The sequence below is a fragment of the Osmerus eperlanus genome, chromosome 26 (genome assembly GCF_963692335.1).
Source record: "Osmerus eperlanus chromosome 26, fOsmEpe2.1, whole genome shotgun sequence".
Lineage (NCBI taxonomy): Eukaryota > Metazoa > Chordata > Actinopteri > Osmeriformes > Osmeridae > Osmerus > Osmerus eperlanus.
In genome coordinates, this window is record NC_085043.1 from 5881620 (window position 1) to 5904086 (window position 22467).

Genomic DNA, 22467 nt, shown 5'->3' on the forward strand with positions numbered 1-22467 from the left:
TTACCATACCCCAATAAATTATACTCTCAGAGATTTATTTGGTCAGCTTCAATTAAGTCCAAATAACTATTTATGTAAAAATGTGTATTAGTTTGTACACTCACATGTGACTGTATTTGTATTGTATACTTTCACGTTCATCAAACGGTTGTTAATAGGATATACTGGCAGCTAGCATTGGCCAGAGTCAGAACTCGGTACAGATAGCAGTCATCATGTTCTTAAGTTATGTGTAATTATATAAATGTTCAGGAGGATAATGTTAAATGTGTAAATATAAAATATGTTGACACTAAATAAATGCCATGTTTTAATCCCAGTGTGGTTTGCAATGTGATATGTTCTGTATGTTGGTAGAGCTAGTCCCATGGGTGAGCAAACCTCCTAAAATATCATTTGTATTATATTTACATTCACTGTCAGTCCTAGTTAAATGGTCTTCTGTCCTTACCATACATAACATACAGCATACAATATCCTTAGTAGCAAGACAAGATGGCTGATTAACTGTACATAGCAGAAAACATTGTTTTCATTGGGTGCCTTAAATCTTGTGACCTTATGACCTAGTGCAACCATTCAAGGCACACAATAAACTTGTACCTTGAATAGCCGCTAATCAAGGACAGCAGTGTCCTGTTGTGTTGCTTGAATTCAACCTAGGAAAAGTGTGAGCATGTGGTTTGTGCATGCTTTCTTGAGGTTTAATTATGGTTGTGCCTTCAGATATATTTTTCCAGACATTACTCACCAACTTATTATTTATCAAGAAACAAAAGCTGACATTTCCCAGTTAAACTGTCATGACCATACTTGCACAGACACTTCAGATAAACCAAGCAAATAAACCGTAGGAAACACGCCTATATTTATAAGAGTATTCCATTTTGCATTCTTGGAATCAGATGGATTCCAGATGGAATCAGTGGGACATTTCTAAAGTAGGCGTTGATATGTTTAAGACTTCATTATCCTGCTTTGTGTGTTTGTTTATCTTCAGAACCTTTGATGATGGGGAGTCTAGATATCCACCATGTAAAACCTTACATGCACTAAATATCAACATAGCTGGGATCCCCGTTTTTATAGATACATGTTCAATGTGTCACATTCATGATACATCCATCACACGTCAACATGGCATGTGTATACGGTAGTATGAACACTCGGGGGCGTTATTATACAGTGCGAGAAACTAGCCACGTGCCGTACAAGTTGTGTTGTCCTCCACGTGCATCGAGGAAGAAAACACATCGGGCTGCTTTTGACACTGTCGTTGGTGATACCTTTAAAACTGGGGAACTACTGTTATTCCTAGAATAAAGTGATGGTAGCTTCAGAGAATTCAGTGGCAGCAGACAACAGCAGCCCGGAAGATGAACTAAAACGAAGGAAAAGAAAAATATCCTTGGCAAAGTAAGTGTAAAGGCAGGGTGCTAGTCAACTAAAGTAGCTAGTTAATGTTACAGTAGTTAGCCAGTTACTGTGCTCAGGCTTCGCATTCATGTACAGTATGGCGATAAAATGAGTACCATTCAGCCAAAGGGCAATGTACTAATACACCTTCAATTGAATCTGCTTAGTTAGCTTACTGTCTAGTTTTGGATTAGGTAGCTAGCGAGCGAGCTAGCTACCTAGCCATGCGCCATACTAGTATCTCGTAACCCACGGACGGATGTCCACGCCTTCTGGTACTCAACTCTGTTTACTTGTATCTGACTACCTAGTGTCAGTGTGTAATGATTTGCTATTCTGTTTACAGCTGTAACTTGTGCGGTTCAAATGAGGCACGATATAGATGTCCTGGATGTTTCAAACAGACATGCAGGTAAGTAAAAAAAAAAAAGAGAAGAAAAGCCAAGTACAGTAAGCAACATTTTACTCAAATCCAAGTAAGATGAGTTAAGGCAACAGGCATAGATAGGCCCAAGAACTTAACAAATTTCAAGCAATTTTCTTCTAATAGGTAACATTCTTAGAAGAAGACAAAAACTCAGGACTGTACCTTAGAGTGAAATCACTTCAATCACTAGCTACATCCTAGTCCGACAGGCAGTGGTCTGCCTGGGCACTCTGGAAGAGGTTGGGCATACCTCTTCCAGAACTTGGATTCAGTTTAAGGAGGTGCTGAGGTTGGCTTTGATGGAATAGCCCAATATAGCATACTAAGATATAAAACAACTGTCCGATTATCTCCTGGGATTCCCACCATAACACCCTTCTTTAATATCAGATGGAACCAATTTAGCTACAGCTTTGATGGCATCTTATTGTAAGTGATTTAAAGATATTTAAAACATTCTGTATAAGATCAGAAATAAAGAATCTCCTGCGGCCAAGATACAGTAAAGCTTGAAAGTCGCTCTGGATAAGAGCGTCTGCTAAATGACTAAATGAAATCCTTTCAGTATGTAACGAAATGGTTGAAAATGGCATATCGTGGCATATCGTGGCATAGTGGACGACGCCTGTACAATAGGCCTGTATTTGGCAACGAGGCCTAGGAATGTTGTTGATGAATCGCCTCAACTTTCAAGCTTTGAATTGCACCATTGAAATTGCACCCATATCTCAATAAGATTTAAAGAACCAATTTTCACATCTCTCAGATGGCTCCCTGTTGTTTTGGGCACCAGTGGACATTCTTGAGGCCCAGTCTGGAGATACGGTCTTTGGGAGACCCCTGCCAAATACCTTTCTTTCAGCAAGTGCCTGAAATGGATTGTGAATTATTTCTCTTGAATTATTTGGATCACACCCCAAGAGCTCATAAAAAAAAAGTACTTTTTATTTATTAAATTTTTCTTAAGAGAACTCCTTCCAGATCCTCTCGTGACAAAACATAATCTATTTTAAATATCCAAATTCTGCACCTGTGGGAAACGAATTAGACACCTCAGACTTGAACAAAACGTTGTCCTCATAAAGCGTCATTTACCCGCCAACGACAGAGCCTGTCACATGAGCCGGTAGAAGGCCGATCGTAGCGCCTACACCCGTCATTCACCACCCCGGGCCCAGATGAGGGGCAGACACCGTTGCACACAGCCTTTCAATCTGTCAGTGAAAAGGCCCCTCTTACGGAGACTTTCTCCCAGCGGGTGCACAGACACAACCCTCCCGACTGATTTACACCCCCCCCCCCCCCCCTCGCTCGATTCAGCATCTGCTCGCACATGATTTAGATCCGCTGCGAGTGAAAAACGGTGTTCTGCTCCGTGTCTTTCAGACTTTGCTGTTGCGTAACTCTGTTCGCCACACTCCCAATTCCAAATGGAGTGGCGTGTGAGAGGATTCTCCCAGAGAACTAAATGTGTATGCCAGTGTTTCCTTTAGGACTTTTTTTGAGCAGTGGGGGCAGGTCGGTCCGAACCCGAAAGGCCAGAGAAAGTGACAGCGAAAGCAGTTTGATGGCTCCAATCTGAAGCAAAACGGCTTATGTCGATCGTGCTCCTCCTCTGTCCTGCAGCTTGTCCTGTGTGAGAAAGCACAAGGAGGATTCCGGATGTCGCGGCGTTCGAGACAAGACTGCCTTCGTGGCCCTCTCCCAGTTTGACGAACTGAACCTTCTCAATGGTGAGACCTCCTCATCCTCCTGAGGCCTTTTCCAGATGACGCGGGCGCGCGTGCGTGCGTGTGCGCGTGTGCACGTGTGACCATGGTTCTCCTCTCTCCACCGTAGACTACAGATTCCTGGAGGACACTGGGCGAATGGCAGGCAGCTCCAACAGAGACAAGCTCGCCAGTGTTCCTGCTGTCACGCAAAGAGTAAGTTTGTCAACCACCACTCGTGAGATGGCAGAGGAGGGGGAGACCTAATCCAAGTAGACCACATGGTAACATCCAGATCCAGTTGCAACATCATTTGTATGTATCCCTTAGCTGGACGCTTAAGCAACTCTTCATAGAGATCCATTGACTATATGTATAATTTTTCCCCTCCATTCTCAGCATGGCTCATCTGGTACCTGTGGTTTGTGCTACCGCAGACAGACATTCCACTCACTGAATACCCTCTTAGTCTGCACAGCATTATCTATCATGATATGACGTCATGACATGAGTTTTATTTGATGGCTTGAAGTAATGTGCATTTTATTTGATTTTTTTATTTATTTGTTTTAAAGGCGCTGTCTAGTTCAATGGCCACAAATCTATCAGCCGTAAGAGCCTAGATCTCTGAAATATATTGCGGTTTGGCACCTAATGGAAATGTCTGGGCTTAGCTGCACTTCCAGAAACCTCTAGAAAAAATGCTTTCTTATTGTAAACTCGGCGGAGGGAAGGTGGTTATAAATACCTACACGGTTACCTGCTCGTCAATAATTCAGTTTAGATGTCTCCCCCATGTCCTTGTCAATCATAAAGGTGTCACGGCAATGCCAGAAAGGGCAGGAGTAGGCTCTAAAATCAAGACCGAGCACTAGTTTCAGAGCCAAACTCACCTTGATATATTTCGTTATTGACTTATCCAGTCCTGTGATTGATTGCAGAGGTTTGTTTTGTTCATGTTCGTACAAGAACTCCCTTTTTTTTCTCTGTGTCACTTCCTCCCTCGCCGCCTTCTTTTTCAGATCAAGACACTTTCGGCTCAAGCTAGGAAGCTGAGCATGACGCTGAAGTTTCTGCCCATCACATTCACCAAGAGCAAGGAGAACTCCACCATCTTCCTGAAGAAGTACGTTGTTTCGAATAATTACTGCCGCACCACACCGTACGAGAGAAACACTAATCACAGATGGCCGCCCTAATCATGTCACCCAAATGAATGAGTACAACCTTAGGCGAAGTGTACAACCGTTTCCTCAGTGAAACCTGCAATGACTCGGATTTGTTGTGGAAATCGGAAAAGGTGTCCGACACTTGGCCACAGGATGGCGCTCTTGTGCTGAGTATTTACAGAGCGGCCCGCAGACACTCTTGTGATGTGCAGAGGGGTTGTCTGTGGGGAGCGTGTTGAAGTTTCTGCTCTTTGTTCCTGGTTTCGGATCGAGACATGACCGATCAATAGCTAGAGATAGAGAGGCAAGGCATGTGGTGCTGGGGCTTAGATTTATTGAAGCCATCGCTCAGCAGTGAGGTGTGATTCCATCACGTGGTGGGCTTGACAGGAGTTCTGACAAAGGCATCTCTGGAGAAAATAGTAGTGCTGCCTGTTTGGTGAGTGTAATATACGGCTGTGGCCTTCTGAGCAGGTATGCAGGTATGTAGAACGCCCCCCCCCGCCCCTCCTTCCTTTCAAAGCCAATCCATATGTGCTGCTCACCCCTCTGGGTCTCTGATAACCACCACTGGCCCTGTTTGGCTGGACCCCTGGCCCTGTTTGGCTGGACCCCATGTTGTGTTGCCATAGAAACTTTTATTTCCGGGGCCTCTGGTAAGTCCTGAAATCGATTAAATTCTTTCCCTCCTTTCCTTATCCACTTTTCCTTTCATTGTCAGCCCCCCACCCCCCCACCCCCCATTTCCTGCTGTGACGCCGGTGGTCCAGTCCCTCCACGGTTGACACCTTTTTGCCCGAAGGTAGTGGGGACAGCATTCTGCCACTCCGCAGGACTTTCCACTGGAAGCCTCTCCTCCTCTGTCTCCCTCCACGGAAGAATCAATATTTATCTCCGACCTTTTTTTTTTTTTGGAACTAGAAAGCGGAAAAATCGGGGAATGAATGAAGTAATACAGTGGGACACCCTGTAATGTCCAGGCACGGCGTCAGGCGTCCATCACAGCTGCGTCTGAATGAGGCTTTTTGTGAGCCCTTCCACCTCCTTTTGATGTCATTCACACTCACGCCCCGTTTTCCACCCGTCGTCTCCGCCACTCCCGTCAACGGTTTCTCTGGACCTCGCTGTTGCCGAGTTAGGCAAGCGTGCTCGTCACGTCTGAGGACGTCACACACTACCGTGGCGCAAGCGCGTGACTACGCGTAGGGTACAGTACCAGGGGTACGGACGCCGTCGGGAACGGGTCGGCGTCCCCCGCGCGAGGGAGATCCGGCGAGCCCGGACGGGACGGAGTCTGGAAGAACCCGCGGGTCCTGCAGCAGCCATCAAGAACATACCCAGAAGACACTCCCGGGGGCCGGCCGCATGCCTGTCTGGAACACAGCGGTGGGACCCACGGCGCTCTGTTTTCGATCATCGGTAATCCCGGTAAACAGTCCCGCGGCTGAAGCACTGCCCTCTCTTGACAACGATGAGCAGTAACACCATGTGAACACAGGATGGGATAATAAGTATACGATAAATTGCTGGTGGGGAAGACAGGAGGGGCGGGGGGGGGGGGGTTGAAATGGGCTTCAGTGTGTACCGAGTACATAATATAAAAAGCAGATGTTTTCTGCAGTGCGACTGCAGATGGTTAGCGACATATTCATACTACACACTCGCGCTGCCAGAGAGAGCGGAGATCATTACTGGCCGGCGGGACTTAAGAGGCTTTAATGCTTTCTGCGTGTGTGCGTTTGCGTGGGGCTCCTGCGTACAGCTGCCAACCTCACCTTCCCCCTGGTGGCTGATAAAAAAAAAAAAAACAGGACACGCATTCAAAGAGTCCCACCAGAAATTACAGGCCGTCTCTACCTTTCAAAGCCCCCAGCGGCAGAGAGATGTAATAGTTGGCAAGACAAATGGAGAAGTGAGGGTGGGACCATCCGACTCTGAACTGGTCCAAGCTTCGCATGACAGGGCACTTTCCCTGTGTGTGAACTCTTTCTGTGTACGGGGACAGAAATCCCTAGAAGGGACTCTTTGGCCTACAAACATTTTCTGCGTTCACATAGCCTGAAATGAATTGCCTACAGACTGCTATTAGCAGCAGATCGGAGCCCCTGGGTGTCATGTAATCACCACCTCGTGCACACATGTATACGGTAAACCTGAGAGACCTGGAAGAAGGCCAGGAGGGGCTGCTCAACATCTCAGTGTGGTCTGCGACCGCCAAAAGTCCTTTGTCATCCCCTCCACCCAGTGTGTGGCCTCCATTTTGATTGGTTCTGTCCTGATCCCCTGAAGGCTTGGACCCCCTGGATTCTGGCCAGCATGTCAGTGCTGCATCCCTCTGCGCTCAGAGGAAGACTATGCCACAGGCCCACGGCTGTAATTTAGGAATTAGCTCAACGGCCAAGGCCTTGCCAGCACCTATAGAGGGGAGGCTTAGGGTACATCTGCCTGTAATCTTCCACCCCGGTCTCCTTCTCACTTTCGCTCCCTGTCGAACTCTTTGGATCAGCTGCCCTAACCTAACAAGGCCCCGGGAGCCTTGTGTGCTAAATGACGTTGGATGAGTTGGAGCTCCGGGTTTTCGTCATCGCCAAGAATGCGCCGCAGTGTCACCCACATGCCACTCAACCCTCCTGGCACAGGCCTCGGTCCCCCAAGCACAGCTGTGGAGTTAACAAGGGAGGAGAAGCGGGGAAGTGTGTGCGCTTGGGTGGGTTTTTTTTGCGGGATGGTGGTCGGTACACCAGTTAGATCTGTCGTCTCCATAATCCTCCCAGAAGGCGGTGTGCTCTGCCAGACTACTTGTCAGGCCTCCTCTTGTGTGATGCTCCCAGAAGCTTCCATGACTCATTCCCTTCACCACAGCTCGCGCCCGCCGCTGCTAATGAATACATCTGTCAGAGGTTCTGTCCTGAACGGCCTCCGCTGCCGTGTTTGGCTGCTCGGGGTGGAGGCGTAGATGAAACCAAGGTCACGATCCGAAATGGCAATGATATGCATCGCACGCCGGGCATCCGTGTCAAACTGTGCCTGTGCATTTAGAACCGCCACTTCACGCTCTAGAAACCTCGAAGGGGAAGCACGTGTGTGCAGCCGTAGGAGGTATCCACGTTGGCCCCACGCTTGGCCGCTCCTCGCTACATCGCTTACCCAATTTCTTCTGTTGGCGCTTTCCCCCGTCCTCGCCTGTTTGGACATCCAAGAAGTTTAGATTGGACGAGATTGGATCATGAGGTCACTGTGCTGGGGAATCTGTTGTTTCTATCCGCCCGGGCTTCAAGGGCTTCCATGTTTTCGTGAAACATGCAACCCACTTGTTACGCTTTCGTTCTTCTACCAAATATAGCCCAGTGATGAAGTTTGTCATTGTAAAGAGTCCTTGACACTTGGGGTTGCCATGGATTGTGTGCAGTGCTCTTCTCTTGAGTGGTGGAAACCACTTGTTCCCCTTGGAAGATGTGACGAGCAGTAACCTTGCAGCGTCCACCCTTGATAGTAACCAACCAGGCTCTTCTGGCTGGGGTTAGTACTGGCTGTTCAAAACAAAAACCCGGGCTCTGCGGTTTGAGGTTCTGTCAGGGTCGACTTTCTTTCCCTTTTCATAGAAGCAAAATAAACAAAATCCAGAGTCCAGAGCACACAATATTACTTCCAGAACCTCTAAACCACCAATCATCAGGTTCCCTGCTGCCCTGTGAAGAATGCAGAAATCTGGTGTGTGTTTGATCCACCCCCCCTCCTCCCTTCCCCAGAAACTCCTTAGTGGGCCGTTGACGCTGCGGAAAGATTTGTAGGAATCGTGTTTTTGACCATAGCAACGAACAGAATGTTTGTTTTTCTGTCGTACGGTAGCTGAGATAAAAATGCAAGGCTTGTCCTGCTGTGTTTTTCCTGTCCTTACTAGGCCCCTTGCAGGTGGATTCACTCGCAGACATGGCTGTTTATAAGCATCGTAGATAAGAGGATTCCTGTAAACGGAGTGAGGTTTACTCGCATTTTGTCGGCAGACTATGCAAGGGGACAGATGACTGCAGCATGACTTTGTGTTATAAGGCTATTACCTGCTTTCAGAGAAGTTAGTCATCATGTAAACACCCACAGGAGCAATACATAGTCAGGTCTTGTTCTCTTCCCGTTTCCTCCTACTGTTTTTTTCTTCAAACAGTCGCCCACGCTGACAGTGAACGATGGCACGTATTCTAGGTATGCATCTTGACCTCGTCTGAGATCCCTGCATGCGTCCTCGGGCCGAGCCCTTTTTCCAATCGAGGAAAAAAAAAAAAACGAAAATAGTTTCCATTGGCCGTAAAAACCCAGAACAATGCCCCAACACCTGGTGTTCCTACCTCCTCGTCGACAAAACCGCCCTCCACCTCTGCCCCTGCAAGCCGTGTCTCTGCCAAGTCCAAGCAAACACTCATAAATTCCTCAGCCTAAAGGGGGGTGGGGGGGGGGGTGGAATACCTCTGCACCTGCATAGGGTAGGGAATCCCTTCGCAGACCCCCTGCCCATTACACACACACACACTCGTGCACGGACACACACACACAAACACACATAGGCCCAACCTTCCAACTAGGCCCACAATCATCTCCCCCCTCCTCCGCCCTCTTCTGCCCACATCCAAGTGGAAACTCATAACCACCTTTCATTGGATGTTCTGCCAATTCTGCACATATTTCTATTTCTTTTTTTTTCTTGAATCCGCCACTCCCCCCCCCCCCCCTCCTCTCCTTGCTCTGTTTTCCTGAAAAAACATGTCTCCTGGTTGTGTAACGTTGCCATCTGGCTCAACGAGCCACAAACATCACCCTCAACCAGAGCCCAAAGCAGAACCAGGCCTGTTATTGGAAGGAGTGGGGGGGAGGGGGGGGAAGGGGGCGAGGAGGCTGGAGGGGATCCGGGTTTAGAGTCCAGCTGTGAGGAGGATGAGGCTGAAGAGGCCCGATGCCACATGCACCCAGCCTTGTTCTGTTTCGACCCGCGCTGTAACGACGACCATCTGGAGCCCAGCGTGTGTTTGTGTCAGTGCGAGCCCAGGGTGTGTGTGTGTGTGTGTGTGTCTCAGTGTGAGCCCAGCATGTGTGTGTATCAGTGTGAGCCCAGAGTGTGTGTGTATCAGTGTGAGCCCAGGGTCACACCGTCTGAACGCCAACCCTAAATACTTGGCCTGATAAGAAGCACCATGATGTACCACAGTCCATTATAAGGACATGTAGTGTCTGTATTACCCCTCTCAGGCCCCCAGCGCCTCTGGTTAACACTGCCAGGGGGATCAGGCCACACCCAAAATATGGCATTGATTTTCCTCTTGGACAATATCCACTGTCAGTTTTTGGGGCACTGACAATGCAAAAGAATGGAGAGACTGAATGGAAACAAGCCTACAAGACAGCCGGTTGATCAAATCTTCTGGTTTTCAATAGTTGCATTGAAGACTTCATGGCAGTGATAGGATTTGTGAAAATCCACAGCTCCTTAATGTGGTATGAACTGCTCTGGTTTGAAGTGGAATAAATCAAAGGTATCTTTGGCCCTAAGGTATCTACTGCATTCAGTCTACTTTTTGAGAACCTCCTTTTCACCACTCTCTACTTTCTTTGGTTCGAGAACCAGGGAGAGTGCGAGGGGTTTTCGTACAGCCTAACAGAGTGACAGCAACCACCACAGTGACTGCTTTCTGTCAGTGGACTACATCAAATGTTTTGCATGTGAAAGCTTAGCAACCGCCTGGCAACCTAGCTCATCAGTCCAGCTTTTTTTTTTTTTTTTTTACAGTTAGGTCCTACCGCCACAACACCCTAGAGTCGGAGACTAAATATGGGATATTTGCCAGCTGGAGTCCTAGTATTGAGCATGTACGTCATGGTTGTCATGACATCTCTGGGTTATTCACTTTATACACATGGAGAGAAAGAGAGAGACACACACAATGCAATATCTTGTAAGCAGCCTAACATTGACTCGGACAGATTGGGGTTAAAACATTTGCAAAATACACTGTTGCTGTGTTTTTCTGTTTCTTGGTTACGTGAACCATGAAATGTTGCGACGAAAGCCCGATAAGTTAACCCATGTTGTACCCTCACACCAAGTAGTTCATTTAGAAGTGTTCTCTTGTAAATATGTTTGATATTTGCTCATATTGTTGTTGTTTGTTCTCATGCTTGTCTTTCAGAGAAAAAAGGTTTTACTGGCGTCTGAAGCTCTTGTTCCCTCAAAGTGAATGCGAGTTTGTTGAAAGAAGGTGAGGTGTCTATATAGTGTGAGTGTTGCTTGCATAACTCTTGTCTTTATGTGCGTGTTCTCGCTTCTATTGGATGGTATCTCTTTCATCAGACTCTTCCCCCCCAAAAAAAATGTTGGTGCCAGTTACTGGCAGGTTGTAGTTAGGAAATGGGCCTGCCTGGCCTAAGGAGGTCTTGGATTCCAACAAAATTGTGTGTAGTTGTGCCAGGAGAGTGCTGAATTACCCATTTGTCCTCAGTTATTGAGTCTCACGTATCGATCTTTACTCCTGGGCTACAGAACGTCATCCATCAAGAGCCGTTTAATCTGTCGGGAGAGGCTAACACGCTCTCATTTCCAATCTTTTGTGTGTGTCTGACTCTCTCCATTGTTCTCTTCATCTCTTCGAAGGGTTTCAGACGAGCAAACTCTCGAGCAGATCCTGACCTGCTACATCCACCCCGCGGAGTCGGAGCCAGTGAGACGTCAAAAGTAAGAGCCCCCTCCCTTCCCCCCCCCCTTCCCCCCATTAAGTGATACGCCCAAGTGGAACGGAGACCGCTCTCGTCAAACCTGTCCAAGTTGATCTAGAGCTCTGCGGTTATCGATGGGGTTCATTTGATCCTCGTTTTTGATTTGTGGATTTGGACGGTTCTCGCAAAGCGTTTGACTTGCGCGTCTCGTCCAGCTCCGAGGCGTTAAGCACCGGCCGCTCCCTTCAAGCGGGAGTCTAGCCTCCACATCACCTGGAAAACTAGACCGTGCTGACTGGCCGTGGCGGGGGAAATGAATCAAGGAGTCCGGGACCAACTTGATGTTTGTGGGAGACTGGCGACGAGAGACAAGAATGCACTGTATATCTTCCACTGATTGGATTATGTTTGGTACATCCATTTTTTGGAGGGGGTAACCTCCTGTAATTACCAAACCCCAAGCTTCGACCAAACCTCTTCTGAGAGGATCAAAGCCTGGCCCGACAGTCAGTTAAAGGGCTCTTAAATAGCATCCTTTCATCCTGTGGTCTGGCATAATGGGATATTTATAAAAGGTCAGAGCTCCAGGATGGCCCATTTCCTTGCATCTGATTGGTTCCGATGCCCAGGCCGGGTGTCACCTAGGCATGTGTATTGGCCTACATGGACCACCGTGGTCTGCTGTAATGATGTGTAAAGGTCAAGCAGCACATTTATCTTATCCTGGCGGTCACAGTGGGACGTATCCAAACCGAACGAACTACATCCTCTCGCTCTCTTCGGTAACTTGTTGGACTTCCATTCTTGTTTTTTCTGTTTTTGTTCTTGGAAGCGTAGATTTGGACTCGGCCCAATTTCTGACTAGAATCCACACATGAAAAGGCCAAAAGCCCTGTGGGTTGCGTTCAATATATAGAAAGTGAATTACTCTGTGGTTTTGGGCTGTCACTGTTCTCAAGAGCTGCAATAAAAAGTTAACAATGTGAGAATGGATCAAGAAATCAACACCACTTGGATGGGCTGTTTGGACGCCCTTCATCACTTAGTATAATTTTTATTGTTGTCTCGCCAACAGCTTACCCCCCCCCCCCCCCCCCAATTGATAAACCAACGTCGTTTGGTTTGTGTTCATCACCCGCTGCTGAATGTGAGAATCAGTCACTGGATTCTCACATTCAGCAGCGGGTGGTGAACACAAACCAAAGAAAGCCAGCAAATGTAATTGCTGTTGAAATGCAGGCACAGTCCCCTTGAATGACAAACCCCAGATTTGCACAGGGGTACCATTGTAACGCCACAGCATTATTTACATTTGATCCCTGGAACGGTAGTTTAACATCCAGCAAGCCGTCAAGTCTATCGTCAAGGCCCAATCTTAAGTCTCCATGTCACTGCTGTACTGTAAATATTGCACAGTTGCTACAATACAGACATGTTATGGCTCCCCCTCTTAAAGATTTATGGGGACCAGGGCTACCAGACGCCACCATGGAGCTCTGTCAAAACAGCCTTGGTTGCAGCTGGATAATCCTGGTGACCCATGGCTGCAGGTCCACGGACTCCTGCACCCCCCCCCCCCCCCCCCCCAGTCCCCGTCATTGAGTTTGGCTGGCCCGAGCGTGGTGATTATGTCTCTAAGCTTTAAATCAAGACCCATATTAATGTGCCCTCTGTATGACAGGGAATGGATACAGGGACAAATATAGCATTGAAAATGATTCAACATCCATGGAGAATTCATTAGGGCTTCTCGACCCAGTCCAGACCAAACTATCAGTTTTCTATTTTTCTTATAGATTACATAACGTCGGACGTGTATGAAGGCGTTTGTATTTTTCGGGAAAAAACTATCCGGAAAGTAAATGTTATTTTATTTCATCTAGTTGCCGTACATTTCTAGTGGTTTTGTGCCTGCAGACCGGTGAAGTATTGGATTCAGTGCAAACCCCAAGGACTTTATTTTTAGATGGAAACATGGCGGTTACTCTGAAAAACCGTTCAAAATCATGCACCCAAAAAGCTCGATTTAGTTCGAAATGTGCCCATCAGCACAAGCCAGAAACCAAAACACTGATTTGTCTATTATACTTCCTCATTCACCGAATCCAACGCGGATAGACCGTTCTCTCGACAAAGACGACATGTCCGTTCTTGCGCCGCGTCTTTGGCACCGCATGCAACTGGGGGGGTTTTGTAAAGCGCTCTCCCGTCGTCTCTTGTCGAGGAGAAGCGTTCCTCCCCCCGCGACTCCCCCCTCCCCCTGGTGGGGCCTTCGGCACCACGTCACGTTCCCGACGCGTCCCAGCTGCAGGCTGCCGCTCCACCAGGACTCGCGCTGCTTGGGCCACAGCCACGGCACCGTGACTTCACGACGGGCGAAGAACGCTTCCCCTCCGATTTGAGAGAGCGTTTTGCCGCGAGGGAGATTGAACGGGGGGGGATCAACGCGGCGCTCTTCTTTTGCATTCATCATGTGGTCATCGCGCTGCCTCTCCTCGTGGAGATGGAGAAAAGAGGCATTGGGGGATTCGTCGAGAGGAGATGGAAGATGTGGTGGTCCCCCACCCCACCCACCCCCCCCCACATTATATTTTTTCTTCTCCTCTCCCCTCCCTCTTGTACCAACTATCGCTAACACACTTCCCTTTCCCCCTCGCGGAACCCAGCTCTTCCTCCTTCACTCCCGAGCCCAAGGGTTTCCAAACCGCTAACTGAACTGGAGGCCTTCCTTGGTTCTTAGATAGCTGACCCCCCCCCCCCCCCCTCACACTACTCCCTGTTGCACGTCCAGTTTCAGCCCCTCACTCACCACCCCGTCCGCCGGGCCCGAGATGAAGTCATGTGGGGCGGCCTCTGCTTAGTCTGGACTCAAGTGGGGGGTTTTACTGGCCAGGCACCATCGACGGACTGTGTACATGAGGTGCAGGCAGCGTGGCAGTCACCAAGGCATGGGATGACTTGGACCCAAAGGCCTGCCCTGTCCAACAAAACCTGTCTGACCTTAGCAGATGTGCCCTTTTCGTTTTCGATCAAACCGTCGGTCAACCCTGTTTGGGGAAAACGTTCACGTCCGAGGTTGACTTTTTCGTGACGCGAGCCACTTCCCGACTCTTGAAATGGTCAGTTGTTAAGCAGCCCCCCCCCCCCAACCCTAACCCCTGTGTGTTGTCTTTCAGATTGAAGATGTACGTGCGCAGCCCCTTCGACCACGTCAGAGTCTTCATGAAAGCCGAGGGAAGGCAGGCCAACTCTGTAAGGTGAGAATGGGTTCCCATCTGTGTCACAGCCGACCAACCTGTCCGCGAAAAGCCTGTTTCGGAACGCGGCTACAGAGTTTACCAAACGGCTCGTGCTCAGGTTCGACTTGCATATTGAACGGTGTTCTCACAAGGGGAGCTCGTTGAAAGGTCAAGCACGAATGAATAAGTGATCAAAGTAGTTCTTTGAATGAACAACTTTTCGGCAACTTCTCTCCAACGATCTCGATCTGTTGCTTTGTAGAAAATGTGAAAAAAACGGCTCTGTTTCAGTAATGGAAATGTTTATTAAACACCTCTTTTGCAATCTGGAAATGGAATGTGCATCCTGTCAGTATCCGGTCTGCCCTTGTCACTGTTCTGTTCGTTTCCCTGGGCTTGCCACTCGTGACTGATTTATCCGGCGTGTCGAAAATCGACTCAATTGGTTTATGAACATGACATCACCGCCTCGTAAATTCCTGCGAGGCTACGCAGCGTGGAGGCAGAGGGGGCCTCATCGGGAAGGTTTTCCTCCTCCATCCCCCCTTTTTCGGGGGGGGGGGACGTGAAGGTGATTCCTCGTTTAGGAATGCCATTGATCCTGTGAACACACACACACACACATACTCGTGTGTGAGGGGAGGGAAAAGGGATAGTTGGTATCGATGGCACCCGTTTGTCTCGCCCAGACTTTGGCAGCCCTCCGTTCCCACTTAGTCACGGAGACGTAGCTTTATTCCACATACTCGTAGTACACCCCCCCCCCCCCACCCCCCTCGGCCAAGGAAACGTTCAGTTCTCTCGACGTCGTGCCAGCTAGTCCCTTCGGACTCCGAACACGCGCACGACCCCCATCCTCGCTCCGCTGACCACACGTCACGTCGCAGGTACGGCGTGTTCCGTCTCAGCTTGTCACGGCCCCCCGTGACGATTATCGTGTTGGACACGGATTGCGTACACACACACACTCTCTCTCACACGCGCACTCGCTTTACAACCGCTGCCGAGACGGATGACACCAGCGTCCAGTCGTCAAGGTTATGCAAGAGCCCCAAATACAGGCGCCGTGAAAGCACATTAAATCCAGGCTTTTCTCAGCATTTTCACAAACGGAATAGTTTCACGGGTGTGTGTGCGTGTGTATGATCCTCAAGGGGGCACACGGACACGTTTAGCATGTGCGTAGCTGTGCACCATGAGCACAGATGTTTCTAGAAAGTGAGCGGATTGACAAGCAGCCTCAGAAGGAAGGACTGGTTGCTGCTCTTCCTGCTGTGCCCGATAAGACCCTCTCCTATGACCACGGCCTCAAACCCATCCAGAGATAGGCCTCATCAATGCCATGCGTATCGTCCTACACCATCAGCAATTTAAATGGGTCTACTCATGTTCAGTCCCAGGGCTTTGTTTACATGAGCAGCGTCCGAACATCAGTCTCGGTCCGGTGGCGTCCAAGCCCGGGTCGGCCGCGGGGATGACGTGGGCGTCGGGGGGGAGGTAGGAACAGCTGCTTGGCAGCGGAGTTTCGGCGTTCCTCCATCTTGGGCCTGACTAATGGGATGATCATCCATCACCGACACATCAGCGACAACCAACTGCACGTTAATGACAGGAAGAGGGGGGGGGGACAACATTCCCCTCCGCCCCCGCCCCCCAAACTAAATACGCCCCTGTCAGCATTATGCGAGACATCAGGGAGGGCGTCTGGCGTCCCACTGAAAGATGTGGAGCGTTAGCCAAGCCTACCCCGCGGCGCGTAACGTTAGCCAGGGGTACCGGGGGACACAATACCGCCGGTGTGACTCCTACTTTTTTTCCTAGCGCTAATTAATCACTCTCCTCTGCACTAAAGTCTCCCCCCCCTCCCTGCCCCCTTTTCTCTGTCTATCGGTCGCACCCACTGTCACACTTCTTAATGGGGCTGTATAATAGTGGCTTGTTATGCACATATTTTTGTACTTTTTTAGTGAGTGTTTATTGTCAACATAATGTTCCTAAGTAGGACAGAAATATTATCCTGTGGCCTAGGTGGAATGACCTCATACTGGTGAGGTACAGTTACATAATGGCAGAAAAGGGAATCGACTTTCACTCGCACAAGAAGAGGAAGGGTCACTGTCGTCTTGGTGGAGTCTTACAGAGGGGTCAATGCATCTCCAGCTGTAAGGGGCCCTCCACCGCCAGAAAAAACGCGATCCCTTGAGGGTCACTTATACCCGCGCCATATGATTTAATGGAATGAAATCGCTATCCAGCAGCGGTGGATTGGATGCAAGTTGTATGGAAATTCTATACCTTCCCGCCTTGTTTTGGGGTTTTTGTTTTTGTTTGTTAAGTTTGGGCCCACAGGGTGAAGGACTTTTTTTCGAGGCTCCGGGCGGGGCCACGGGTGCAGCGTCCCTCCCGGAAGATCACTCAGGGTCACACGTGAACCAAGCCGCGGTGGCCGAACAGTGGAGCTCTGTCAGGCAACAGGGGTCATCCTGTGTAGACCCCCCCCCCCCCCCCCCGACTAAACGTCTCCCGGAATATCAAACCCTGATCAAATATTGCCCCTGTGCTAAACATAGCTGTGGGACCAGTAAACAGCCTCCTTACTGGAAACCAAGCAGCCCCTGCTTCTCAAGAGCTCCATTCACCCCCAGGTGGATGTTTATTTGCCAAGTCGTCTTTTTTGTTTTTTTTTCCTGACATGTTTATTTATTTATTTTGTTCCATTCCAGTCGTTGGATCCAGAGGATGTCCTTCCCTTCTGGCGTACCCAGGCCACGGAGCAGCTGGTCAGCCTCGAGGACGAGGCAGAAACCGCTTCTCTTTTCTTTTTTTATCCTCTGCAATGGAGGACAGAGAATGCGTGTCTGTTTGCATGCACTTACTGCCTGATTTCTCTCCCCCCTCCTCCCCCAAACCCACAGGCGTCATGTAGCTGTCGCAAGTATCACTTACCCTCTCCTTAGCACTCCTTAAACTGTCTTTATCAGGTCTCCCTCGGCCCTCCTAAAAGTCTCAGCCCGGCACATGCTTGTGTTCGGCGTCCTGCAGTGCGCGGCTAATTCGGGGACATTAGAATCACAGCTGCTTAATGGCGGCAGCTGCGGCGGCTCACGTTGTGGAATCGCTGCTCAGGGGCCAAAACGTCCGTCTGGTCAGACTCTACCCTGCGGTCCAGCCTCCCTTCCTCCTCGTCTCCTGGCGCTACCCGCCGTGGCCATTTCCACCTCACGGACGCCCCAGGCTACTCTTCGTTCCAAGGGCAAGGTTGATCCTGCGATGGCTAGCTACGCGGAGAACAACGGGAGCCCCTATGGGAGTGCACTGTATGATCCATTCCCGCGGTAGAACACGATATACAGAACAGATGTGACGTGCTTGCGTGCGCGTGCACAGTGGCCAGAGCTCTGCAGATCCCCCCCCCCCCAGCTCAGGGATGCCTAGAGGTCTGTCCAGCATCCAGGCTCTCGCACAGCGTCGTTTTGACCAGCCCGGCAGCTTGGCGGACTGAGCGGTCGGAACAAGCCACGTGTCGCGTGGACTCTGCAAACACCCCCGCAAGCCCGCAGCCTAATGAGAGAGGGTCTCGCATGGGGCATGCCAGAAGCCAAATCAATGGGGGGGGGGGGGGGGACCTTCCTCCTCCTCTCCGTGTGGATCTCCTTTATCCTGCCCCCGACAGGAAATGCCAACAGATATTGCCGGCCGACTCGAGGGCTCTAGCGTGAGATGCGCCACCGCCACCACCCCCAGAGAGATCCGTGGAGAAGGCTTTTTCTTTAAACCCCCCTCCGACCTGCTGCCCCCCGTACGAAGACCCTTGCGTCGCATCCCCGGCGCTTTCCGTCGGTTTGTGGGGATGTGGGCGCGCCGCCACCAGGCCGTGGCCGCAACAGACGAGCGACGCCGTTTGAGTCGAGGCGGCGCTGTCTGCCCGTGTGTCCGTCTCCCTCGTTACGAGTTGGACGGGGGTACGTGTATTCGTCTTACGTCACGTCTCTCTTGTTGACGATGACATCGTGAGCTTGGATGGGCTTGAAGTGGTTCAGCAGGGAAGGCTCGCCATGTCCCTCCAGAGAGCCGTTAACCGTTTAGCATCGTGATTTACGAGCGTCCCTAACACGTGGCAGCGTCGCTCGGGCCCCCCCCCCCCCCCCCGGCTGATGTCATCGCCGAGGGCAACGTAACGAGGGAAGCGAGCGAAAGGGAGGAAAGCGCCAGAAGCTTTGAGGTTGTTTTTTAAAAAAATTATGCATTTTTCTTTTTTTCCGCGAGAGATGTTATTGACTCAGGTTAAGTCAGTTTCCATTCCTGAGGATTGCTGCACGACAGCACGGCGGGGCTTTTACCGTGCCAAGCCATGACTGCCATCTCCATCCATCCTCCCGAAGAGCCTCTGCCATGGGAGCCAGCAGAAGATTCTAGAACTAGAGCGGAGAGGGAGAGAAACTGTCTCTTTTTTTCTTTCCCCGGTTCTTTGTCTGGTTCTTCTCTGCTGTCAGTCAAGTGTTTTATTTTTTCTTCTTCTTTTTTTTTTTTCTGCAGGTACCAGGAGCTGGACATGACGAAGAGCCTGAGGGAGAACCTGAAGTTTAAAACGGTCATCGAGTACCCGGTGTTTCACGTCGTTCTCGAGGACCACTGCCATAACTACCCGCTGAAAGGACCAGGTGAGAGTCCACTGGTCCGCTCTGTCACTCATGAAGTCGTTTGGATGACTCTTTTTTCTCACGGGGGACTTCACACTTGATATTTAACAGATGCTCAAGTTATCTGCAAACCATTTCCCGGGTCTTGATCATAAAGTTAGGCCAACGTGTCTCCCCCCCCCCCCCCACCTCCCACCCCGTTTTCTAAAACGCTTTTGAACTTCAATTATGTTTTACCGAAACCTCCGCGAGGGTGGAAATAGGATGCGTCATTGTCCTCACTTAGCTCTCTGACAACTCTCCTCGACAGTATTCCAACACCATTAGCTCATGTCTTTCGCATCTCCGAACGGGAGACAGTGAGTCCTTATCCCCCTGGTGTCACCATGACAACATGTCAGACCTGAGGAAACGAGTGTGGGTTTCCGTCTAGTGTCACACGCGTGCACACACACACACTCTTCAAACTCGATTCCCCACCCCCGCACCCTGCCAAAAAGAGGATCGAAAAGATGAGAAGAGCGGCTAGCAGCAAGAATGGGAGGGCCAGCACTTAGCCGTGGGATTATCGTAAATGGCAGACGCGCACCGGCTTAGGTGAGGTGGCAAGTGTCTGAGGACGCAGTCAAAGACGCCATCTTTATCTGCCGAGGCCCTTTCTGTCCTCCGAGCCCCTGAAACCACAGGCCGGGCGGCCCTCTCGCGAGCGTGTCGTCATGGACGAGGCCCCTCGCGCAAAGCGTTCTCTCGCGACCAACCCCATCGAAGCCTTTCAAGGAGAAAGAGGGAGCGAGAGCGAGTCGCGCTGGCAGGAAGGCGATAAGGTGCCAGAAAGACCACGTGGCCGCTGCTGTCCACAGCCGAGGAAGTGAGCTTGTTGAGCTTATCGCACAGCTGAAGCCTCCACAAGGTTTGGCAGAGTAGATTGTGTTCCAATGAAGTCCGGTCATGTTTTCTTTTTGTGGTTATGCCCCCCCCCCCTCCCCAGACACACACACACAAACGCACACGTTCTGCCTCTTCACTGTCAGCGGAGCCATTAAGTGTTGCGCTCCGGCAGTCGTGAGGGTTCCATTGGGCCCTCTGTTCTTCACGTTGGAGACGTCGCCTACTCGTGGACAGACCTTCATTCAGCCGTACGTTCATCCGCGCGCGGCACGTGTAGCCTTGAACACGCAGTGTTTCCTCACACCAACGTAGCGCTTTGACGCCACTGACTGCACCGCCCCCCCCCCTCCCGACACATGTCCGCCCTTCTTCATGACATAGCTAATGGCCTGACACTCTGTTTCTTCTCTGCGGCGTGCTAAGCCAAATCCTGGAGTCAGTGACTACCAGCCCCTGCCCGTGCTGTCGTGTGTGTGTGTGTGTGTGTGTGTGTGTGTGTGTGTGTGTGTGCAAGCTTGTCCATGAACGTGGCTCAGGCAGTGCTCCGCCGTGCCGCTCACGCTCGTTTTCTCCCCCCCCCCCCATCCTGTTAACATTTGCCCGCCCGCCCCCTTTCTCGTTTCAGCGTGGAGGGTATCGCCGGGCAGCGGCCGGAGGGAGGGCACGGCGGACCCGTCGCGGCCCCGTCCGGGGCTCGGCGGCCCCGGGGCGGCCCCGGAAGCGAGCCCAGACGCCGGGCCTCCACAGGAGAAGAAACCCAAGAGGGAGCCCGTGGACGAGGAGCTGGAGGAGGGAGAGATTCGAGATTCCGACGACGGCGGTGGGGGCGAGGACGACGAGGATGACGGTGGTGTGAAAGATGCGAACGATAACGTCGCGAGTGAGGCGTGTGGTGTCGACGCTGTGGGCGGCTCAGAGGAGGGGGGTGATGGGAACATGACGAGTAAAGAGGGTGGGGATGAGCCTCACTCTCTTAATGAGCCTGCTGGTGAGAATGACAGCCATGTTGTAAAAACTTGTGAGGAACAAACTCAAAGCATTTAGACCGGTTATGAAATGCAATGCTTACTTCTACCACTCAATATTGTTCTAGCTAGCTATACGAATATATTTTGTCATTCGTCGCCTTGACTTTGCACAATGTCTAAATGTTTTCTGTAATAAATGCCAACAATATCAAAACATCATACTTTTGTGATTCATGTAGTAGGAGTTTTTATTCATTTTGTACCCTCAAGCCAGGAATATATCTTACACCATGTGGACGCGTGTTGTCATAAGTCACAATTAAGCACACTAGCTTGCGTCCGAGAGCCGAAGTGTTTTTGACACCTCTGGCGCGGGTCCCCTCTTCGCCTGTGCGTATGCGGGTGCCTGGACGCACCGGGTTGTTCCAACCCGTTGTTTTTTTATTAAGACACCGCAAGCCAGTAATAATAAATGAAAGTGTAACATACGTGGGGGGGATTCCCGTGTGTGTATTGCCTGTTGTTGCTGTAACCTCTGGTCACCCCTGCGGAGGGCGTGGGGGGGGGGGGCTCTTTGATGTTGGGGCCTTGGTGACGCATTTTCCACCCCTCACACTGGGAGAGGCGGTGATCTCACGACCCTCTGTGTCGTCGTCCCCCCCCTCTCCCATGGAGCACACAGAGGCCAACCCCCCCCCCCCCCGCCCCCCTTTTTCGCTCTCCCTCCTTCCTCCGTGCTGCTTCTCTTCTCGCCAACTGGACGCCGTTCGTGGTACGCGTACATTGACGTGTCTACATCTGTGCGTGGTACACATGCAGCACCAACGATTACACCCGACGTGTCAAACCAGTGGGGTCTTTGCCTCAAGTCTTTTAGCTTGCTGCCCTCCATACAGCCCCCCCCCCCCCATGCTATGTCACTTCCTGCAGGTTTTTAATGTACCTTGACTCTACATGCAGTGCTAGCCTCTGCCTGAGGTTTCCTGTCTATCTATAGAAAGCCAGAGGTGGCCCCGGCCTATACAGGACGCTGTGCTGAGGCCCTCCCTCTTCAGCTAGCACTGCAACCCATCTGCCAGGGCCCAGCGGTGGCTATTAAAATCCTAAGGTTGTTTCGAGGCTTCAGATGCGAGGCGTTATTTCTGAATAGAAAGAAAGCCATTAAAGCCAGCAGAAATGAGTGAACCCCCCCCCCCCTGTTGGGAGAACACGGCTGGAGCTTATTGGGTGAAAGTAGGGCAGTGCCCCGGTAGATTTAGCTCGTCAGAGCCCTCCCCCCCCCCAAAAAAAAAAACAACAACTAACAAACGAG

General features: G+C 50.5%; 1 protein-coding gene across 1 annotated transcript; it reads left to right on the plus strand.

Moving 5' to 3' along the window:
- Positions 1-1182: 1182 nt before the first annotated feature.
- Positions 1183-21371, plus strand: znhit6 (zinc finger HIT-type containing 6). The gene is made up of 10 exons (XM_062452743.1): positions 1183-1416; positions 1763-1828; positions 3470-3576; positions 3683-3768; positions 4575-4678; positions 10898-10966; positions 11359-11439; positions 14597-14677; positions 19196-19320; positions 20813-21371. Exons 1-10 carry the CDS (start codon positions 1328-1330, stop codon positions 21229-21231), a joined length of 1227 nt encoding a protein of 408 aa, XP_062308727.1. The 5' UTR covers positions 1183-1327; the 3' UTR covers positions 21232-21371.
- The last annotated feature ends 1096 nt before the right edge of the window (positions 21372-22467 follow it).